The sequence below is a fragment of the Balaenoptera musculus genome, chromosome 12 (assembly GCF_009873245.2).
Source record: "Balaenoptera musculus isolate JJ_BM4_2016_0621 chromosome 12, mBalMus1.pri.v3, whole genome shotgun sequence".
Taxonomy (NCBI): Eukaryota; Metazoa; Chordata; class Mammalia; order Artiodactyla; family Balaenopteridae; genus Balaenoptera; species Balaenoptera musculus.
In genome coordinates, this window is record NC_045796.1 from 73,661,751 (window position 1) to 73,683,715 (window position 21,965).

The 21,965-nt window shown below is 38.1% G+C and overlaps 1 protein-coding gene across 2 annotated transcripts in view; it reads left to right on the forward strand.

The window, feature by feature from the left end:
- The window catches only part of ME1 (malic enzyme 1), a 184,543-nt gene extending 169,236 nt beyond the window's left edge, over positions 1-15,307 (forward strand). Inside the window, exons 10-14 of one of the 2 annotated variants that reach the window (XM_036871346.1) lie at positions 522-627; positions 2,024-2,166; positions 3,923-4,096; positions 9,576-9,674; positions 13,641-15,307. In XM_036871346.1, the coding sequence (XP_036727241.1) occupies positions 522-627; positions 2,024-2,166; positions 3,923-4,096; positions 9,576-9,674; positions 13,641-13,808 (690 nt within the window). In that variant the 3' untranslated portion in view covers positions 13,809-15,307. The remainder of the gene's footprint in view (positions 1-521; positions 628-2,023; positions 2,167-3,922; positions 4,097-9,575; positions 9,675-13,640) is intronic. The other variant, XM_036871347.1, reaches the window with a different exon arrangement.
- Positions 15,308-21,965: the final 6,658 nt, after the last annotated feature.

Genomic DNA, 21,965 nt, shown 5'->3' on the forward strand with positions numbered 1-21,965 from the left:
ATAAAAACATATAAAGCTAGTAATTATGTAGAACATCAAAGTATGTTATAAATGTGGCATCAAGTTCCATTCTTAGTGAGTAGTCCATAAATTATTTGTGCAGCCGCTAAAGGCAACTTTGCACACTCTAAGACACTGCTTTATCAACAGAAATCATGTCTAGTAAACAATATCTTTATTTAAATGATGTCTTTCATTGCTATTTGTTAATGCCAGTTTCTCATAAATGTCTGTAGAGTTAGGATTTTAAATATTAAATAATAATTAAATAAGGGAAAGGCTTTATTTTGTTCACTGTTATATCCCCATTGCCTAGAACATTGTCTGAGACATAAATCATTGTTGCAAGAGTGAATGAAATAATACTCTGGTAATTGGAAAGGAGACTTTAAGAACAGCTGGAAGACATAATACATAAAAATGTTAAGCATCAATATGGGTAATATGCGTAATATTCTGAAATTTCTTTGACTCTCACATGTTTGGCAGATTTATCATTCCTTTTTATTTGCTGTACTTAGGGACGTGCTGCCTTAACACAAGAGAAAGAGGAATTTGCCCATGAACATGAAGAAATGAAGAACCTAGAAGCCATTGTTCGAGATATAAAACCAACCACCCTCATCGGTGAGCTTTGGCTTCTTCCCCCCTGCCATAAACCCTACCTCAAGCCCACGTGGGCCTGATTTGTTTTCTTACTGCTGAATTTTGAGACCTAATTTAGCTTTTTGAAATTCTAACCTTTGGCGTTCACAAACAAAATTACGCCTTCCCTGAAGCAACAGTACCCCCTAGACGCCTAGATTTGTAAATTCAGTGCCGTCTTCATCTTACTGATGATCCCAGCTGAAGCGTGCGGTTCCCTTTGCTCACTCGGTCAACCTGCCAATACCTGGCATATCCAGCACTTTGCCAGGCTTGATTATTCCACATAGACAGTGGTTCTAAAAGGGGGGTGGTTTGGCCCCGAAAGGAAACACTTGGCAATGTCTGGAGACATTCTTTGGTGGTCACAGCTGGAGGGAGAAGGGGTGGTCAGAGCTACTGACATTAGTGGGTAGAGACTAAGGATGCTGGTCCGCAGCCTCCAATGCCCAGCAGAGCCCCCCCCACCCCCGGTAAGGAATTGTCCATCCCAAAACGTGAATGGGGCCAAGGTTGAGAAAGACTGAACTAGACCCTCCTTGAAAACAGGGACCGTATTTCATGTCTTTATGTTCCTCATAGTAGATAACTCAGTGTGTTACACACTGCATGTGCACAGTAAGATGTTTACTATGGACACATTTGTTGTGGTTGAAAAAAACTCAAAGAAAGTTTTGAAACTTTATATCCTTTATTTTGTGTGTATATAATGCCAACCCTTACTTGGTATTATACTCTATTTCTAGAAGCTTCTGTGAAACAGATGACAATATTGAGAATAATAATGAGAACCATAATAAAAACAAATACTTACTCCACGACAGGAGTTAATGGGTAGTAGTAAGCCTTTATTGTTGTTTTTTATAAACTATGTTCCATCAGGAATCTTACTTTTTACATTTTCATTATGCTAATAGCTTTGTTCTTCTGTTCAAGTTTTTTCAGTGAGTCACACTTTAGTTTTATCATTGAATCGGATGATTGTCTTAAGTGTTAGCACTGGATTATAAAACATGATTGCTTTATAGCCTGAGAGACTGAAATATACTTCTAGAATTGTTTACAGAGAGATAGTATATATTAGACACATTTATTTCCTGATAAAATTGCCTGTAATCAGAATTCCTAGTGATTGGTCACTAAATTTATTAATGAGTCAAATGTTAAAGCTGTGATTTTTTTCATAGATACTTGTAGATTAGTAACCTTAAAGGTTGTTGGCATTAACGAACATCTCTTTTTTGTCACTTTAATATAGATATTCTATATTTTGTTTAGGGGGTATTACAAAATGACCTGACATGTCTCATTGTTTTGGGGGCACTGGATTAATTAACCAATGATAGTCCTATTCACTGGTTTCTTGTTTCTACATTAGGAGTTGCTGCGATTAGAGGTGCATTCTCAGAGCAAATTCTCGAAGACATGGCAACCTTCAATGAACGGCCTATTATTTTTGCTTTGAGTAATCCAACTAGCAAAGCAGAATGTACCGCAGAGCAGTGCTATAAACTGACCAAGGTAAAGCGAAAATGGAATAGTCAAATTGTGATTCTTTATAAGGGAGCCCAGGGTGTCTAAGGTGCTTACCGGTTAACCTTTAAAAATTTTATAACCAAGACTGAAAGAACAGTGAACAGGTCAGGAAGGATAAGAACCATATCCTTTTTTAGAATCTTGTATAAATCCTGTTCTTCAATAAAACAAAATAAACTTTGTAATGTTTTATTGATAATTTTCCTCAAGTGCTTTGGAAGTATCTAAGATTTAAACATAAAAGTTAAAAAGGAAAAAGCTTGATCCTAGATACTGATTAAAATAGCTTTTCACTAGCTATTCCCAAACATTGAAGCACACAGTATAAAACCACAGTCTTATTTCTGCTTTGCTAACTCCTGCTGGGTTTGGATTTTGATGGCATGGGTGGAGCATTTGGGCAATTATTTTGACATCCAGCCTGGTTGGGATAGGAGTCCTCAAAGCTTCAATACTTTACTGTTTCCAAAAAAGTGACTTATTTTATACTGTGCTTGTATTAATATATATTTGACCAATATGTTGACAAGAGCCGTTTTTTTCCTTAAAAGACTTGAAAATGTCGTTACAACAAAACAGAAGTTGAGTCACGTATATCTAATACTTTTATTTTGGAAAGAAATCTAAAATGAACTGGAAAAGATAAACAAGACAGAGTTATATCACTCTGCATAAACAAAACCTAATTTTGTGCAAGACATAACAGTGTCTGATAAACACCTAGATGAGAATTTCTATTTTTTTCTCATCTATTTTCCTCTTTTTATATCTTGAATAAGGTTGAATCATATTATACTTTACCTTTATAGAAAAGGTATAGTATGACATTTGTTAAAAATGAATAAGTTAATATTATTAATTTCATAATGGATTTAGACTCAAGGTATAAGAGGGATGAAATTTATAACCCAATCTATTACCATTTAAACTATGCTTTGGGGATTTAGTGCTTTTTTAGACTTTTCAAATGCATTTCTTAGATTGTAGTGCTTTATTTGTTGAGGGTTTCCTATCCCTGTTTTAGAAGCCTGAACGCTTCCATCTGTATCACCTCCCAGATCAGACAGACGCCCCCCTTTTGACTGGCAGTATGGAATACAGCACCTGACAGGCCCTAAGTTCGTGCCATCTTAAAGCCTGTAATACATGAGGTTCCTCAAAAATACTATGATGAAATATTAAGACCAGGAAAAAAATACAGTTTTAGACAATTATTCATAATTTAATCTTATTCTTATCTGCTAACCCCATTTGTGCTAATGAATTTTTTTCCTATATGACTTTTCAGATAATTCTTTACAATACAGAAATATATAAAATTTGTCCCAGTGATTACATTGGGAGCCTGTTGACCTCTAAACTGTAACCTAAAATGTCATCCTTTCCAAGATTCAAACATTAACATACGCTTTTTGTCTTCAGAAGCCTGTAAGTGGAAGTCTGTAGTCTAGAGATGGTTGATGGGCCCATGGGTTGGACCACTGCCAGCAACAGGATGGTGGTCTTGGGGTCTCCTGTGATTTTCATGCTTCTCCTAGGAGTAGAGAGGAAGATAGAGAACAGAAATAATCACTCACTCCAGAACTTACTGCCAGCATCATGATAGCTTGCTCACACTTACTAGGAAGTCAATGAAAAATCAGACTTCTTTCTAACTACTCAGTACTTGAATTACTCTCTTACGATCCATTTGTTTGAAGATAGCCTGCCTCCTTTTTACAGTTGTGTGTCTGTGTTGCAGGGTCGTGCCATTTTTGCCAGTGGCAGTCCTTTTGACCCTGTCACTCTGCCAAGTGGACAGACCCTATATCCTGGCCAAGGCAACAATTCCTATGTGTTTCCTGGAGTTGCTCTTGGTGTGGTGGCGTGTGGACTGAGGCATATCACGGATAAGATTTTTCTCACCATTGCTGAGGTATTGTAAAATACTCTACGTTTGCCAAGGATGTAAAATCTCAGATCAGCTCATTGTAGGTTGTCTACTGTTTTATTTATTTAGTATCCCAGCTCACTCCCTAGAAGGTGTAAAGTCCAAAGAAGATCAAATCTTTCCCAGTAGAGAGTAAGGGATGGGTAGTAAGTTCACATTGAGTCACTAGTAAAGAGTGTTCTTCAGTAGCCAGCAGAAAGACTATGTTCTGATTTCTTAAAAGAGGGCTTTTTTTAAATTGCAGTACAGTTGATGTACAATATTATATTAGTTACAGGTGTACAGCATAGTGATGCACAATTTTCAAAGGTTATACTCCATCTATAGCTATTATAAAACATTGGCTGTATTCCCCGTGCTGTACAATATGTCCTTGTAGCTTATTTTATACCTAAAAGTTTGTACCTTTTACTCCCCTACCCCTATATTGCCCCTCCCCCCTTTCTTCTCCCCACTGGTAACCACTAGTTTGTTCTCTATATCTGTGAGTCTGCTTCTTCTTTATAATATTCACTAGTTTGTTGTATTTTTTAGATTCCACATATAAGTGACATCAGACAGTATTTGTCTTTCTCTGTCTGACTTATTTCACTTAGCATAATGCCCTCCAAGTCCATCCACGTTGCTGCAAATGGCAAAATTTCATTCTTTTTTTATGGCTGAGTAGTATTTCATTGTACATATATACCACATCTTATTTATCCATTCACTTGTTAATGGACACTTAGGTTGCTTCCATATCTTGGCAATTGTAAACGATGTTGCTCTGAACATAGGGGTGCAAGTATCTTTTCAAATTATAGTTTTGTCTGGATATATACCCAGGAGTGGAATTGCTGGGTCATGTGGTAGTTCTACTTTTCGTTCTTTGAGGAACCTCCATACTGTTTTCCACAGTGGCTACACCAATTTACATTCCCATCAACAGGGTATGAGAAAACAAACCTTTTTTTTTTTTTTTTAAATCTTCACACTTTCTATTATGTTCTGTGACAGTAATAAGACAATAAAAATTTTGTTTCCAAATTATGGAGGAAGTGGTAAATATTTCTCCATGGAGAACCTACCTAGATGATGGCATTTTTTTGTTTGTTTTTTTTTTTGGCCACACTGCGTGGCTTGCGGGATCTTAGTTCCCCAACCAGGGGTTGAACCTGGGCCCCAGCAGTGAAAGCACCGAATCCTAACCACTGGACTGCCAGGGAATTCCCGATGATGGCATTTTGAAGATTTAAAATGACAGTCTGTTAGAGAACGAACTTATGGTTACCGGGACGGGAAGGGTGGGGGGAGGGATAGTTAGGGAGTTTGGGATTGACATGTCACTGCTATATTTAAAATGGATAACCAACAAGTACCTACTGTATAGCACAGGAAATTCTGCTCAATATTCTGTAACAACCTAACTGGGAAAAGAATTTGAAAAAGAATAGATACATGTATATGTATAGCTGAATCACTTTTTTGTACACCTGAAACTAACACAACATTGTTAATCAACTATGCTCCAATATAGAATAAAAAGTTAAAAAAAAGAACATACCTCCAATATCTATCTATCTACATATCTGTCTAATAATCTTTGTAGTACTGTACTAATATAAGCATTATGGGAAAAAAAATGACAGTCTGATTTGGTATAGTGAAGTGTTTATTATTCAGGGTGCAGTGCAGAATACAGAAACCACTCTAGTATTTCAAGCAGAGAAGAAATTAAAACAGAGAATTCGGTGTTTGTAAAGTCATTAAAAGGACGGAAGTGGGCTCTTCTGTGGGCCTTCAGGAAGGATTCACAGAACAGCACAGAGCAGAGCCAGTAGGGATGCTCTATTAAGCTGCTGTTTAGAACTGTGAAGGGTCTGAAATTTCACCTTACCTGCAGGCTAGCAAGTCAGCCTGCCACAGATTCATAGATGCTGGCAAAAGACACAAAACTCTTAGGTCAGAGACAAAGGCACAAGAGGTACTGTGAACCTAAGGCTCGCATCAGTTCCCCTTGCCTCCCAAACCTCAGGGGGATGATACAGTGGTTGGACCGATATTTGTAAAATCATGAGCTTTGGGTAATCGGAATATTCACCTGGTTGACACGTCTGAGGAGGATGCAATTCATGAAGGAGAAATTTGAGTGAATTTCTTCTCTCAAAATTAAACCACTGTACAACACGCTAACTAAACCCAACCAAATAAAACCTGATTAATGTTCACATATTTTCATCATGCAAACAGGCTATTCTTGGCGTTGTGAAAGATTTTTATGTTATTGGTGTGATCTCAAGGAGCCTAAACCCGGGGTTTCGCGCCTTGGTGTCATTCTGTGAGAACAGAGGTCGGCCAGCTCTAATGCTCCTTTCTTTTTCTTCACTGCATTAAAAGCATGACGGCTGGTGTCTTAGAGCTTCTTTGACTCAAGAAATCTTGTAAAGCCAAGTAGATGTCTAATTACTTCGGAGGGCTTTTCAAAGTTGTTCTTACATTAAGGGAAATGTAGTCATTGTCTTTTATAGCAGACACATCAGAAGAAAGATGATCTTTTTACTCGTGGAAGCCAGTGTTTTCTTTCCTAAATAACTCCAGCACCCTCTAGTGACAAATTTCATGAAAAAAAAAGTCTTTCCAGTAAATCTACCCAGGGAAAGTAATAATCACTCTCAAACACCTTTGAAGGAAAACAGTAAGACGTGGTGAGGTTACTGGTGTTATTCTTATCATAGCCAGCTATCTCTCTGGCTGAATCTTGGCCTTTCCACCGTTCTCCTCTTAGGCTTCAACACGATATTCTTGTTTTTCATGCCACCTCATTGTTTTCTTTGTCTCCCTTTCAAGTCCACCCACCCCCTTTTTTTTTAAGATTTTTTTGATGTGGACCATTTTTTTAAAAGTCTTTATTGAACCTGTCACAACACTGCTTCTGTTCTATGTTTTGGGCCTCTGGCCGCAAGGCATGTGGGATCACAGCTCCCTGACCAGGGATCGAACCCCTACCCCTGCATTGGAAGGCGAAGTCTTAACCGCTGGACCGCCAGGGAAGTCCCTCAAGTTCCTTTCGACTAAGCTTCTTCCTAGTATTCATTTTTTTGTCCTCACTTTTCTCTTTCCTTTTAAAGTCTACTTTCAGAGATCTCACGCATTCTCTTATTTCCATTCTCGTCATCCTAAAAGGGGCCAAATCTGTGTATCCCTATTCTTATCTTTCACCACATCTCCAGTGACCTGATGGGTATTTCCACCAAAATGCCCTGCTATTTCCTTAAATACAGATGTGGAAAACCATTTCTTATCTCCCCTCGCCCTCAATATCCGCGTTTCTGTTCGTGACACCCCCTTTCTAAGCAGGCACCGCAGCTTAGAAACCTGATGTTCTTTTTATCCGCCCTCAACCCAAAGCCTTTAAACACACCAGGCATGTGAACACCCGTATGTAACTGCCCTGTGTATCATCCTGCCTGGAAAACCCCGAGACTCACTCCCCACCTGTCTAAGCCTGTCTTCAGGTCGCGGCTTAAGTCCCACCTCGTCCTTGGGTCCTTTTGTGGCCTCTCTGACTCACTTTGATCTTTCTCCTTAGCCATGGCTGTCTTTAGCAAACACTTCATTTGATTCCTAGTTGTATTATGCTCTCGAGAGTTTCACGTATCAAACAATCAAGTCTTGCCTTATATTTAAATTGTATGTTATCTTCTGTAAAGACGGAAGGTCTCCCATATACTTCTTTCAAAACACCAGTAGCACTAGCGCAATACTAAAGCACGTAGCAGAAACTTAGTAAATACTTATTCAATTAAATAGAACTAGTAGTCAGTAGTATTTTCAGTGAGAATAAATACAATACCACAGACACAGCTCTAGAGGGGGCAAAAAGAAGAAAGTTCTTGTCTAGATTATATTTTGTAGTTAACAAAAGTAGCATGTAAGAGATCTAGGTGAATGTTTTATTTGCCCACCCCAAATCTAGTAGCTGTTAGGATTATTGTCAAAGTACTAATTGGATCTCTTATGGAGCTAGTAATCTCATGGATTGGCACCAATCTCAAAGACTATTCCTGCACATTTTTATATCACAAAGAGATTTTTGGATTTCTCGGTCCTCTGGAAAGTCCCTTGGACCTCTGATGCTCCCTGGGGTCAGCCCTGCTGGCCCTGAGCGGTCTGTACGCAGCCTGGAACACTGTCCGCTCCCTCCTGTTCACATCTGGGAGGCAAACCTGGGCCTCCTACCCTCACACCCTCCTCCTAAGTCACCTGCTCTGTGTTCTCGCATTCTCCTCGCCCCACCCTTTCTGCTATCTGCCCAGAGGGCTCTAGAGAGATCCCCACTGACAACGGCATCTGGAGGAAACCGATTCATGTAAGTCACTGGGTAACTGAAAACCCAGGTAACTTTAACGTTGATATAATACTATTATCTAATGTACAATCCAAATTCAAATTTGCCAGTTATCCATAAAAAGGACCTTTATAGCCTCTAGACTACTCTTTTCATCTGCAAGAGCATTTCAGCCTTTCTGTTTCTTTTGTGGCAATGACATTCTGAAGAGTACAGGCCAGTTGTTTTTTACAATGTTCCTCATGATTTAGTTTAAGTTGTATGGTTATAGGGTTTGGTTTAGGTTTCCCTAATAATTGAATCCTTCTCAGTGAATCACATCAGGAAGCACATAATGTCAATTTGCCTCATGTTTTTTAAGCTACTTTATTGAGGTGTGATTGACATAAGAAAAAGCCGTATATCTTACAACTTGATGAATTTAGAGATGAGTAACTATGCACCTTTGAAACCATCACCACAATCCATGCCATAAACAAATCTATCACCTCCAGAAGTTTTTTCCCACCCTCTTTATTATTATTATGAATGTGTGTGTGATAAGAATATTTAACATAAGGTCTACCCTTGTAGCCCATTTTCATGTCTACACTGTTTCCTTTAGAGATAGGGAGTGGCTTGGGGACAGCCAAGGCTGAGGCTAGTTAGGTGATTTGGATAATCCAGAATCTGTATCCTGCTTGCCATGTGAGTCAGAAGTAGCTCTCTCAGCCTCCTGCTCTGCCTCCCGTGCAGGAGTATGTGAGCTGGGAGCAAGGCCTGACCAGCCTCTCCTCCTCTGTTTTCAGGGTCCATTTCCATCACTTTTCTCATCCTCCTCTGCCCTCCTTACCCTTCTTCCCCCGTCCCTCTAGTGCATCAAACAAGAAAGCTGCCAGCATTTCATGGTACCATAGAAAAGGAACTGGGTTAAGAGGAAACCCAGATGCTCATCCCCATCTATTTCACTATTTATCTTCTCCCACCGGTCACCAAGCCTCTCTGAGCTCAGTTTTTCCATTGAGAAAGGGAGAGATGCAATTGGGTGATGGCGTTAATGGGATCTTCTTTTATCCACGACCGTTCACCATTATCCTCACACCTACCACATTCTATGGTATGAAGTATTTTTTTGTCTTTTTTTTTTTTTTTTTTAAGGTTATAGCTCAGCAAGTATCAGATAAACACTTGGAAGAGGGCCGGCTTTATCCTCCTTTGGACACCATTAGAGATGTTTCTCTGAAAATTGCAGAAAAGGTAAAACCACTCTTGTTGAAGCCTCATTATTTTCCCTTCCACCTGTGGCTGAATGTGCATGTTTAGGTATTAAAAATCCACTTCCTTGAAATATCTGTATCAACTTATTATGTCAGAAGTCAGAGAAATGAGGCCTGGTGCTTCGGCAGAGCTTAGGAACTATGTTTGATCCTTAGAAATGGGTTGAATCATTAATTTCCCCATCCTTTTTCTCTCCCATAATTCAGATAATTCATCAGGGTTTCATTTCAGCTAAGCCTCCTCCACTTGGCCTTTTTTTTGGTTGGTGTCTTCCATATGACACTGAGATAGTCACCACAGTATTGCACATATGGTAGAGTGACAGACCTTGAACCACCTGCCTTATCCATGTCTCTGTGGATGTGTGGCACCTTGAAAATCACAGTTGATTATACTGGGCAGAAAGCGAAACAGTGAGAACAGAGAACTCAAAGCTGGCTGGGGTGGCGGGTGAGCTCTTCAAGGAACTAGCCAATTAGAACCTACATTTTCTACAACTAAGACGAGAGAGAAACTGACTCTTTTTGCAGGCTAGTTGTATTCATTTACTAAGGCTGCCATAACAAACTACCACAAACTGGGTGACTTAGATAACAGAAATTTATTTTCTCACGGTGGCTAGAGATCTAAGACGAAGGGGTTGGCAAGTCTGGTTTCTTTGGAGGCCTCTCCTTGGCTTGTCGATGACCACCTTCTTGCTGGGTCCTCGTGTGTCCTTTCCTCTGTGTTTGCACATCCCTGGGGTCTCTTTGTGTGTCCAAGTTTTCCGTTCTTACAAGGACACCAGTCAACTTGGGTTAGAGCCCGCTGGAATAGCATCATTTTAACTTAATTATCTGTTTAAAGGTCCTATCTCCAAATACAGCCCCACTCTGAGGTACTAGAGGTTAAGGCATCAACATTTTCAGGTGACGTATTTCAGCCCACGATAGTCGTCATATGTTGAAACTAGGGTTTCTCAACCTCAACGCTCTGCACACATGTCTGGGTAACTCTTTGTCACAGGGGCTGTCTTGGGCATTGTCAGATGTTTAGCAGCATCCGTGGTCCTTATTCACCAGATGCCAGTAGCCTCTGCAACAGGTGTGACAACCGAAAATGTCTCCAGACATTGCCAGATGTCCCCTTGGAGGCAAATTTGCTCCTGGCTGAAAACCAAAGCTATTAGCAAGTTTATCAGAGCAACACCATTTAGATTTCATATGTCATGATTTATTTTGTTGATTCAGGGTAGATGCTTCAAAAACCAAGTAATCCTTCAAAAAAAAACTTCAGATAATCTGCTTGGTTATCTATTTAGGAAAGAGTATGCTTATGTTTTCTCCTAATTTGTATCTACTAGTTTTAAACTAGTTTGAATTATTAATACACTGAACATCACATTATCACTTTAAGTTCATTTTGAAGGTTTCAGTGCAAAGGAGTAGCATATGATCAGAGAGGTAAGTAAGAAGACGAGGGACAGCAGGAGAGTATGAAAAACTCAGATATGACAACTAGAAAGAGGAACGAACGCTGAGTGGATAAACAGAAATTGGGAAACCTGGACAAAGAATCAGCTTCAGGAAGGAAGGTGATATAAGTAGACTGCAGGTTTGTGGTATCTGTGGGAGCGGGTTGGCCAAAAGGTTTGTTCTGGTTTTTCGTAACGTCTTACAGAAAAACCCGAACGAACTTTTTGGCCAATCCAGTACGTTCAAATGTACAATTCTAACAAGTAGATGGTGATGACTGAAACTTAAAGAGAGGCTGGATATAGAGATGGGGGATCATCTACATGTGGTAACAGGTGAAGCTCTCATCTTCCAGAGAGTCTGGCATTGACGAGAAGGAGAGAGTGAAGATTTCACTGAGAGAGAGCATCGTTAATACGGTGTGTCCTGGGAGCAGAAAGAGGAATGGATTTCTGCAGAGTCCGTCAGGAATGAAACAGAACATTTTATTATAAAAGTGATACAGCCTTTGCAAAAGAGGCACAGGGGAACTTTTTGGGGTGATGGAAATGTTCTGAAACTGGATGTGGTAACAGTTGCCCAACTCTGAATTTATAGAAATAATTGGATTATACGTTAAAACTGTTGAATTTTGTGGTCAGTGAATTGTAACTCAAGAATATCTGTTAAAAACATAGTAATACCACATCGTAGGCACTCTGAAAAATAGAAAAGAGGAAAATACCTGATATTCTACTTTTCTAAAACAAGTATTGTCATCATTTTGGCGTGTGTGTTTGCTTGCAGTCTGTTTTCATTTGTTTGCTTTCTTTTCTAACACTGTTGTAATAACATGTAAGGGTGTATTCACATACTTTTGATCATGCTTTTTTCATAAACACTTTTGCATAATACAGCACAGTCTTAATAACTTTAATTTTTTCATAAATGCATAATTTTACATTGAGAAGAGATACTTAATCATTCTGATATTCTTCAAAATCACGCTTATTCAAATAAGTCTGTCATACAAGTAGCTCCTTAATGATTGCTTTCTTAAAAACTGGAGTGAATTAAAGAGCACATATGGAGTGATTAATTTTGACAACAGGGAGAATCCATTCTTCAACGAAAGCAGGGGAAGAGAATGTTTGAAGATATGGAGGAGACAGTTTGAGTTGAGGAAAAGAGAAATTGAGATCGTTCTCTTTGATCAGTTGGAATTTTCTCAGCAGAGTGATGAGAGTCAAATGGAGACTTGACACGGGAAGGTTTGAAATTGACTTTGGGGAAATTGATTTGAGACAAAGTTTTTTTAGTTCGTTTTTGATTTTTAAAGGGTAAAAGCATAATGTGCAACCACATGGGCCCAAGTAAGGTTAGGGAAAGAATGACATGGCAGGAGACAGCTCTGAAAGGAGAAAGCCAGCACTGAGCGTTCCCCACAAAGACGTGGAGACAAGGTTCTGTGATACCAGTAAGGCACAGAGCACGGAGACTGGCTCCAGAGCCCCGCTGATTAGAATCAGGAGACCCTGGGATAGAGAAAGAGGTTCCGTAGGAGGCCGTGGTCGGAATCGGGATTGCTGAAACTGCAGGGTATCTGAGTTCAAACTTAGCAGGGATTTTAAGGTATTTAGTTCAGTTAATTATCAGTCAAGTCATTTCAAGGCTGTTAAGACTGACTTATCTGAGAAATTCTGGTAGGATCACCCATTAGTAAATCTGTACTATTCACACTTTCCTTTCTTGCTGATATCGTAGTCTACTCTTGTTACATGATTTATAATTGCATTTTCACTTTATATCTTCTTTGTGATTATGTGTTCTTATTATAATACACTTAATTTTTTGGAAACAGACAAGATATAAATTAGAACTTAATTTTTTGATACATAAAAAAATTCTTTTTTTTAAATTGAGGTATAGTTGATTTACAATGTTGTGTTAATTTCTGCTGTATAGCAAAGTGATTCAGTTAAACATATATATATATATATATATATATACATTCTTTTATTTTCATACTCTTTTCCATTTTGGTTTATCATAGGATGCTGAATATAGTTCTCTGTGCTATACAGTATGACCTTGTTGTTTATCCATTCTATATATAATAGTTTGCATCTGCTAATCCCAATCCGTCTCTCCCTGGCCCCTCATTCCCCCTTGGCAACCACAAGTCTGTTCTCTATGTCCGTAATTCTGTTTCTGTTTTGTAGATAAGTTCATTTGTGTCATATTTTAGATTCCACATATAAGTGATATCATATGGTATTTGTCTTTCTCTTTCTGACTTACTTCACTTAGTGTGATCATCTCTAGGTCCATCCACGTTGCTGAAAATGGCATTATTTTGTTCTTTTTTATGACTGAGTAGTATTCCATTATATATATGTACCATACCTTCTTTATCCATTCATCTGTTGATGAAACAGATAAAAAATTTCTGACATGTGCTGACCATCATCTCTATACATTAAAATAATTAATATTCTTTTCTTATTTCTAGATTGTGAAAGATGCATACCAAGAAAAGACAGCCACAGTTTATCCTGAACCCCAAAACAAGGAAGCATTTGTCTACTCTCAGATTTATAGCACTGATTATGAGCAGATTCTACCCGATTGTTATTCTTGGCCTGAAGAGGCCAAGAAAATACAGACCAAACTTGACTAGTAGCTTAATAGCTGATATTTCTAACTCCATTAATGAGGTCTTGAAATCTTTCATAATTTTCAAAGATTGGAATCTTTTATAATGATTCATAATATACTAGAGTAAGATAATTTTACTTTAACAATCTAAAAATTTATGGAAGAATATTAATATACTTTAGGGTAAACATCTCACTAGATAATTTTGCTTCATTTACTTTATGGTTATTTATGGTTTCTATCTTAATTATTTTGCCCAAGTTCTGTTTAAAAGCTATTGTAACTACTACTGAGAAACCCATCATTTTTATATAGGGAGCTAAGGGGAAGACTAAAATTAGTAATAAATTGATATCAGTATTAAAACCCATAATTCTTTTGTTGTTCATTTTATTAAAAATCTACTTTGTAAAAAAAAGATCAAAATGAATTTAGGCATAGACGAACTATTGCTAAAAACAGAAACAACACTTACTCTGTTGCCTAGAGAAAAACAACTCCTCAGGTATTTTTATTCCAATCCTAGATTATACCTGTTCTTTTTGTGCAGCTGAATTCTAACATTTCTAAGAAAGACCACTGCTGTTTACAATGCCTTGTGCAGCCTTAGATTTTAATGTTCTTTCGACATTGTTCCATCTCCTTATCACCTTGGTCCTCAGTCAGAAATCCCTTCGTAAAAGCACCTTTCTTTCCCCCTGACCAAGTACCCTGTCTCAGCTCCACACCATTGCTGCTGGGCCTTTGTGGACCATGGCCCTATCCTGAGGTTGGTGCCTTCAGCTGAGCACAGCCTGAGAAGTGGGCAGAGCTGAGAAGAGTGGGTGAGCTTCTTGAGAAAGGGCTGCCTGTGGAGTTGACGTCTTCAGACAAACATCCCCAGAGTCAAGGCAAGCTGGGTTCCCAACTGAGTGACCTGGCCTAAAGTCCCCTTGATAAGCTCAGGTAATTAAGAGCTCATTGTGTTACAGCAAACTCACTTTCCTCTGGGTTTGAAGAAAGTTTTGTAACCACTTCCCCAATATCAGAAATTATCTTTACATCAGATATTAAAATATTCTAATTACTATCAGTAGTTACAGCCCAGAAATGAATGTTAATTTCAGGTTTTACTTTCGAAGTTAATAATTGAACCAATGGAAACAACTGTAAATTCTTAAGCTCAGGTGCAGTAACATTTACTATTTATTTATAGAATTATATGGAGACTCTTTTGTTTTTGAAGTAATGCTTTTAAAGAGTGTAAGAAGGTGTTCAAGGTAAACTATAGTAGTACATGATTTCATTAAAAGTTGAAGGTTACACAAGTTGTTTTAGGTGTCAGTAGAAGGGGTAGGGGTATTTCTGACGGTAACGTTTAGTCAAGGGTTTCCTCAATATAGTTATTTTGAAAAGATCCGGAATGCCTATTTCTCGTCTAGTTTCCATGTTGTCTTGTAGCTCTATCTAAATGTATTTACTTACGCAAAGATTTATTAAAGCATAGAAACAGTGAATGAATAAAATTATAAAATAATTGTCTTTTTTTCTTAAAATATTGTTACACTTAAAAATGACAGTGCTGGGTCTTGGCAGTCATATGATAGGGAATTTGGAATTTTAAAAATATTTCAGTAGAGAATTTCACTATGAAATTCATGCATTTAATATATGTGTAATCATATTTGCTGTATACTGTTATGAATGAGCCACTTCCTTGTCCTCAGAGAAAGATAATGAAACGAACGTTGGATGATTACTTAACCAGGTACCAGGCAGTCTATATACCTTATCCTATTTAATGTAGTCCCTGCAATTCCCTTAGGAAGTAGGTAGTTTAAGTAATGTGCCAAGTCCACAGAGCTCATAAGTGAAGGAGGAGGACTCTAAATCCGTGTTTACTTTTCTCCGTAGTCTGTTCTCTATTCACTAGAGTACAGTTAGAACAGCACTGTCGAAGCGGAAAAAAACAAAGTGAGTCACATGAGTAATTCCTGTGGCCTCATAAAAAGAAGAAACAGGTGGAATTCATGTTAATATATTTTATTTAAACCAACATATCCAGAATATTATAAAAAGTATTGAGATATTTTTACATCATTTTGTTCATACTAAGCCTCCAGCTTTTTCACATTTACATCAAAGATGTTTGCATATACATCAAAGTCATGAGAACATATAGAATAATGGAATAGAACAGCTCACAGACAGACCCCCTGAATATATCAGTTACAGAATTAGCACAAAAATCAACACATAAAGAATAGAGTGTTTAGTAACAGGATTGGGACAGCTGACCTACCTCCTGGACCTACCACCTCACCCTATATAAAAAGCAAGACTTTAGATGGATTAAAGACCTAAATACGAATGGTAAAAATGTAAAGTTAATAAAAACTAATGTAGCAAAATATCTTTGGGACCCCCAAAACACAAACATGAAGTAAAAAATGGATGTGTTGCATTATCTAAGGATAGGAAGGTTTTGGCTGATAAGTGGGTGCTGCCATATAACAGTATAAAGTGAGGAAATCCAGGACTGTGGAATAGGTTGGTTGCTTCTACAGAGATGGATTCATAAAGAAAGCGATAGTTTAGGTTCAAAGGCTTAAATTCTCAGCTCAAGTCACCGTATAAACACTAGAAAAAAATGCCTCTACTTTTGCTAAAAGAGTCTCTTCTCCCTTACTCGCTATAAGGCTGAAGTAACAGAAACCCAAGGTCATACTTCATCCTGCTGGTTGCCAGATTTTAACAGGAGTTGCATTCATAGCCTCACCAGGACTCTCATGTGAAAGTGAAGAGTATTGACCACGAAACAGGAGGATGTTGATTTGGAATGGAGATCTATGGGTAGGGAGATTTGGAGGACTTGTGACACCCTAAACTAGTCTTGAGTTCTGACAGTCCTGTGTCCCAGGAAACCCCTCATCCACAGGCAAACCAGCACAGTTGGCAAGTCCTTCCTTGCTCATCAAAACGGGAGCTCTTCCTGCCTAAAGAGGCTGTTACTGCCTTAGGTGAAGATCCGCTAATGACCTCACTCCATCTCCTCCTGCTCCTCCCAGATGACATCTCACGATCTCTACAGGCATCATATCAGAGACCAGCATGGAGAGGAGCTGTGGTGGATACAGTTAAGAGGGCAAACCCAGGAGGAGAAGACTCCCACCAAAAGAAGTCTAGACTTTGCTCATTTACATTGGCAACATCTGAGGAAAACATACGGAATTCTGAAAATGTTGTACTGAGGATGGAAAAGTGTAATTTGGGATTGGGCAGGCTTGACTGATGGGGGTGCACTTGCCACAGATCCTGCATTTAATGTGCTGCCTTGAGCAGCTGAAAATGATTCTGCTTGTTGGTTCAGTTAGTTGACTGAAATGTAGACTTGATAATGACACACATTAAATGAAATTGAGAACACAAACATTCCTTGAGATAATATAAAGGTATTCGAAGATTTACAAAGTTGGGAATATGGGAGTGGATTTGTCATGTGCAATCTGACCATCCTAATCCTAATGATCTCCTAAGTCTCCCAAGAGGACCTATTGGTGAACCTCCTTTCACTAAGGCCTTGAGAAATAGATTGGTGAAGGGATTAGTAGCATCAATGAAAAGCATTTTTAAAATTGAGGTGTAATTTACATATAACATTATATTAGTTTCAGGTGTACAAGGTAATAATGTTTGTATATATTGCAAAATGATCACCACAGTAAATCACCATACCTAGTTACAAAAGTTTTTTTTCTTGTGATAAGAACTTTTAAGATTTACTCTCTTAGCATCTTTCAAATATGCAGTACAGTGTTACTAACTATAGTCACTATGCTGTACATTATATTCCCATGACTTATTTTATAACTGAAAATTCATACCTTTTGACCCCCTTCACCCATTTTGTCCACCCCTCCATCCCCCACCTCTGGCAACGACCAATCTATTCTCTGTATCTATGAGCTTGTTTGTGTTTTGTTTTGTTTTAGATTCCATATATAAGTGAGATCATATGGTATTTATCTTTCTCTATCTGACTTATTTCACTTAGCATAATGCCCCTGAGGTCCATCCATGTTGTTGGAAATGGTAAGATTTTATTCTCTTTTATAGCTTGTGTGTGTGTGTGTTTGTGTGTGTGTGTGTGTGTTTTCTTTATCCACTTATCTGCCAGTGGACACTTAGTTGTTTACATGTCTTGGATATAGTACATATTGCTGCAGTAGGGCTGTATATATCTTTTCAAATTGGTTTTTATTTTCTTCAAATACCCAGAAGTGTGATTGCTGGATCATTTGGTGGTTCTATTTTTAATATTTTAGGAACCTCCATACTGTTTGCATAGTGGTTGCACCAGTTTGCATTCCCATTAGCAGTGCACAAAGTTTCCTGTTCTCCACATCCTCACCAACATTTGTTATTTCTTGTATTTTTGATTATAGACATTCTAACATGTTATCTCATGGTTTTGGTTTGCATTTCCCTGGTGATTAGTGATGTTGAACGTCTTTTCATATACATATTAGCCATCTCTATATCTTCTTTGGAAAAATGTGTATTCAAATCCTCTGCCCATTTTAAAATCAGATTTTTTTTTGCTAATGATTTGATGAGTTCTTTATATATTTTGGATATTAATTAGCCCCTTATCAGATATGTGATTTGCAAATATTTTCTTCCATTCAGTAGGTTGCCTTTTCATTTGTTGATGGTTTTCTTTGCTGTGCAGGAGCTTTTTAGTTTGATGTAGTCCCACTTTTTTATTTTTACTTTTGTTGCCTCTACTTTTGGTGTCAAACCCAAAAAATCATCACCAGAATTGATGTCAAAGAGCATACCACCTGTTTTCTTCTAGTTTCATGGTTTCAGGTCTTTCATTCAAATCTTTAATCCATTTTAAGTTCATTTTTGTGTATGGTATAAGACAGTGGTCTAGTTTCTTCTTGTACATGTGACTGTCCGGTTTTCCTAACACCATTTATTGAGGAAACTGTCCTTTTGCCATTGTAAATTCTTGGCTTCTTTGTCATAAATTAAACAATATATATGTGTGGTTTTATTTCTGGGCTCGCTTGTTCTGTTCCATTGATCTATGTGTCTGGTTTTATTCCAATACCACACTGTTTTTATTACTGTAGCTTTGTAGTATAGTTTGAAATCAGGGAGTGTGATGCCTCCAGCTTTGTTCTTCTCAAGATTGCTTTGGTTATTCAGGGTATTTTGTTGTGCTGTACAAATTTTAGGATTGTTTGTTCTATATCTGTGAAAAATACCATTGTAATTTTGATAGGGATTGCACTGAATCTGTAGATTGAGTGGTATGGACATTCTAACAATGTTAATTTTTCTAATATATGAGCATATAATGTCTTTCCATTTATTTGTGTCTTCAGTTTCTTTCATCAGTGTCTTATATTGATAGTTTTCAGTGTACAGTTCTTTCACCTCTTTGGTTAAATTTATTCCTAGGTATTTTGTTCTTTTTGATACAATTGCAAATGGGATTCTTTTTCTTGATTTCTCTTTCTGATAGTTCATTATTAATTAGTGTATAGAAATACAACAGAATTTGTATATTGATTTTGTACCCTGCAACTTTACTGAATTTGTTCTAACAGATTTTTTTGTGGAGTCTTTAGGGTTTTCTGTATATAATATCATGTCATCTGCAAATAGAGACAATTTTACTTCTTTCTTTTTCTTGCCTAATTGCTCTGGCTAGGACTTCCAATACTTTGTTAAGAAAAATAACAAGAGTGGGCATCCTTGTTACTGATCTTAGAGGGAAAGCTTTCAAGTTTTCCCCATTGGGTATAATGTTAGCTGTGGGCTTGTCATATATGCCTTGTCATATATACCATCAAGGTATGTTTCCTTGATACCCTCTTTGTTGAGAGTTTTTATTATAAATGGATATTGAATTTTGTCAAATGATTTTTTGACATCTATTGAAGTGATATGATTTTTATCCTTCGTTTGGTAATATGGGTGTATCACATTGATTGATTTTCTGATGTTGAACCATCCTTGCATCCCTGGAATAAATCCCACTTGATCATGGTGTATGATCCTTTTAATGTATTATTGAATTTGGTTTGCTAATATTTTGTGGAGGACATGGAAAGCATTTTAATGACTCTTCTCTATAAGCTGGGAAATGCTGTAGTTAAAGTGGGCCCCTTATTTCAATAGAGACATCAGAATCTTGGGGTTACTAGAGACTTAAAAAGCAGCACTTTGCAGTAATTAACAACTGGAGACAAGGTGGAAACAGTTATCATAATAGGGATCAGGTCCAGTGTAATCAGAATAGTTTGGCCTACAGAAATCTTTGGTGGGGGCCAGTAAGTCACAGGGTCCCAGAGCTTGAAATGATGCTGAAAAATTGAACTAGGACCTCACAGGTCTTGATCAAGAAAAATAGATGTCGGTGTATACAACTGATACAGCCACAGCAATGCATATCAGCTGAATGTCAGTTTGGCTTAGGACCAAAATGTGGACAACCCATGTAAGTCCTACTTGATATGTATAACAGTAACAGTGGAAAAGCCTGACCAGAGCCACCAAGACAGAGTATCAAGGCCCTCACCAAACTGCCATGCACAGATATAAATGAAAGACCCCTAAGGTGAAGAACTCTGTAATATCATAAATATGTTTCCCAAATCTTCCTTTGAGGCTCCACTTACTAGGGTAACAATGCATTACAGAAAGGAAACCACTAGGCATTTGGGAAATCATCTGGCAACAGTCTGAACAAATACAAGTTTCTGAAACCATTGTGATCTACTGGACAAAGTGTATGCTATAGGAATGAGTCCATCGTCTAGCTATCTTCCCAGTGAAGAGGCAGAATTGATTTCTTCATTGTCTATGGCAACATCCCCACATTGGATCCATGATACATAGAAGAAGAGTTATTCTGGCAAGAAGTACCAAATGATTTGCCAAGGTAAGTCCCACCATCAAAAGCTTTAGAAGCAGCAAGGGTGTGATTTTTATCACATCCAGACTTAAATGATCTTTGGCATGTGCAAGAGAAAGATAGGGCTCGAAGAGTGACAGCATTAGGTTCATTAATTTAATCAGATGCCGATTCTAACTGTAGCTGTTGGCAGACAAGTTCTCTTTCTTGGAGCAAATCAGTAGGTAGCTATTAATTTGGCCAGTGCTTTTTTGTTTTTTCTCTATTCAAGTAAGGAGAGGGCACCTGTAGTGTCAGTTTATCAATAAGCAACATTAAAGATTGTCTTCTCTTAATGTTCCATTAACTATCTGTGTGCCAGAATATAATTCTTGATACCAGACTTCGATCATCTCACCATTGTACAGGGCATCATGCTGGTCTAACACATTGAGGATGATATATGCTCATAAGACCTGGAGCACAGGTGTCATGAGCTTCTCTGGATACCTGGTAAGATACATCGTGCTGAGGGTTAGAAGATATATCCTGGGAAAGCACAAGATCCTGCCACCTCAGCCAACTTTGTGGTGGTCTAGTCTTTGGTGTATGTTGGAATATCCTGTCCATAGTGAAGAAAAAATTGTGTGCTCTATGCCACCTACAACTAAGGAGGAGCCTCAGTGTTTGGCGGGCCTCTTTGAATTTTATGTGCGATGCTCAAGCCCATTTATGGGTTGATCCAAATGCTTCTAGATTTAACTGGGCTCGGAAGAAAAGTTTCTCCAGCCAATCCAGGTTGCAGTGAAAGTGGGTCTACCATGTGGACCCTTTGAGGGAGATCCAGTGGGATTAGGGTTTTGAGGCAAATCAGAATTCTGTATAAAACCAGGATTTTTGAGCAAACCATACCCTCTTCAGAAAATACCTGTTCTTTCAACTTACTACTGGGCTGCTTGAGGTAAAAGCAAGTGAAAGAAAATTGTCCTGTTCAAGAGGGTTCTGTGAAGACCTCAGATGGGCTCCCTCCAAGCCTTCTCAAGTTCTCAGAAGGATGGCATGTAAGCAGACATACATAGAAACTCACAGGCAACATATTTCTGATTTAATATAGGGATGTTTTCGAAGTCCTTATGGTGCATTAGCTCATCCAGCCCACTCTTCAGTCCATTATGCGAGTATCCTCAGCCCTTAGCCTAACATAATAGACCAACAAGGGATGAAAAGCAGAGAACATATTTGAAGAAATACTGATTTAATTACGTTAAAAAAAAAAAAGACACACGCATT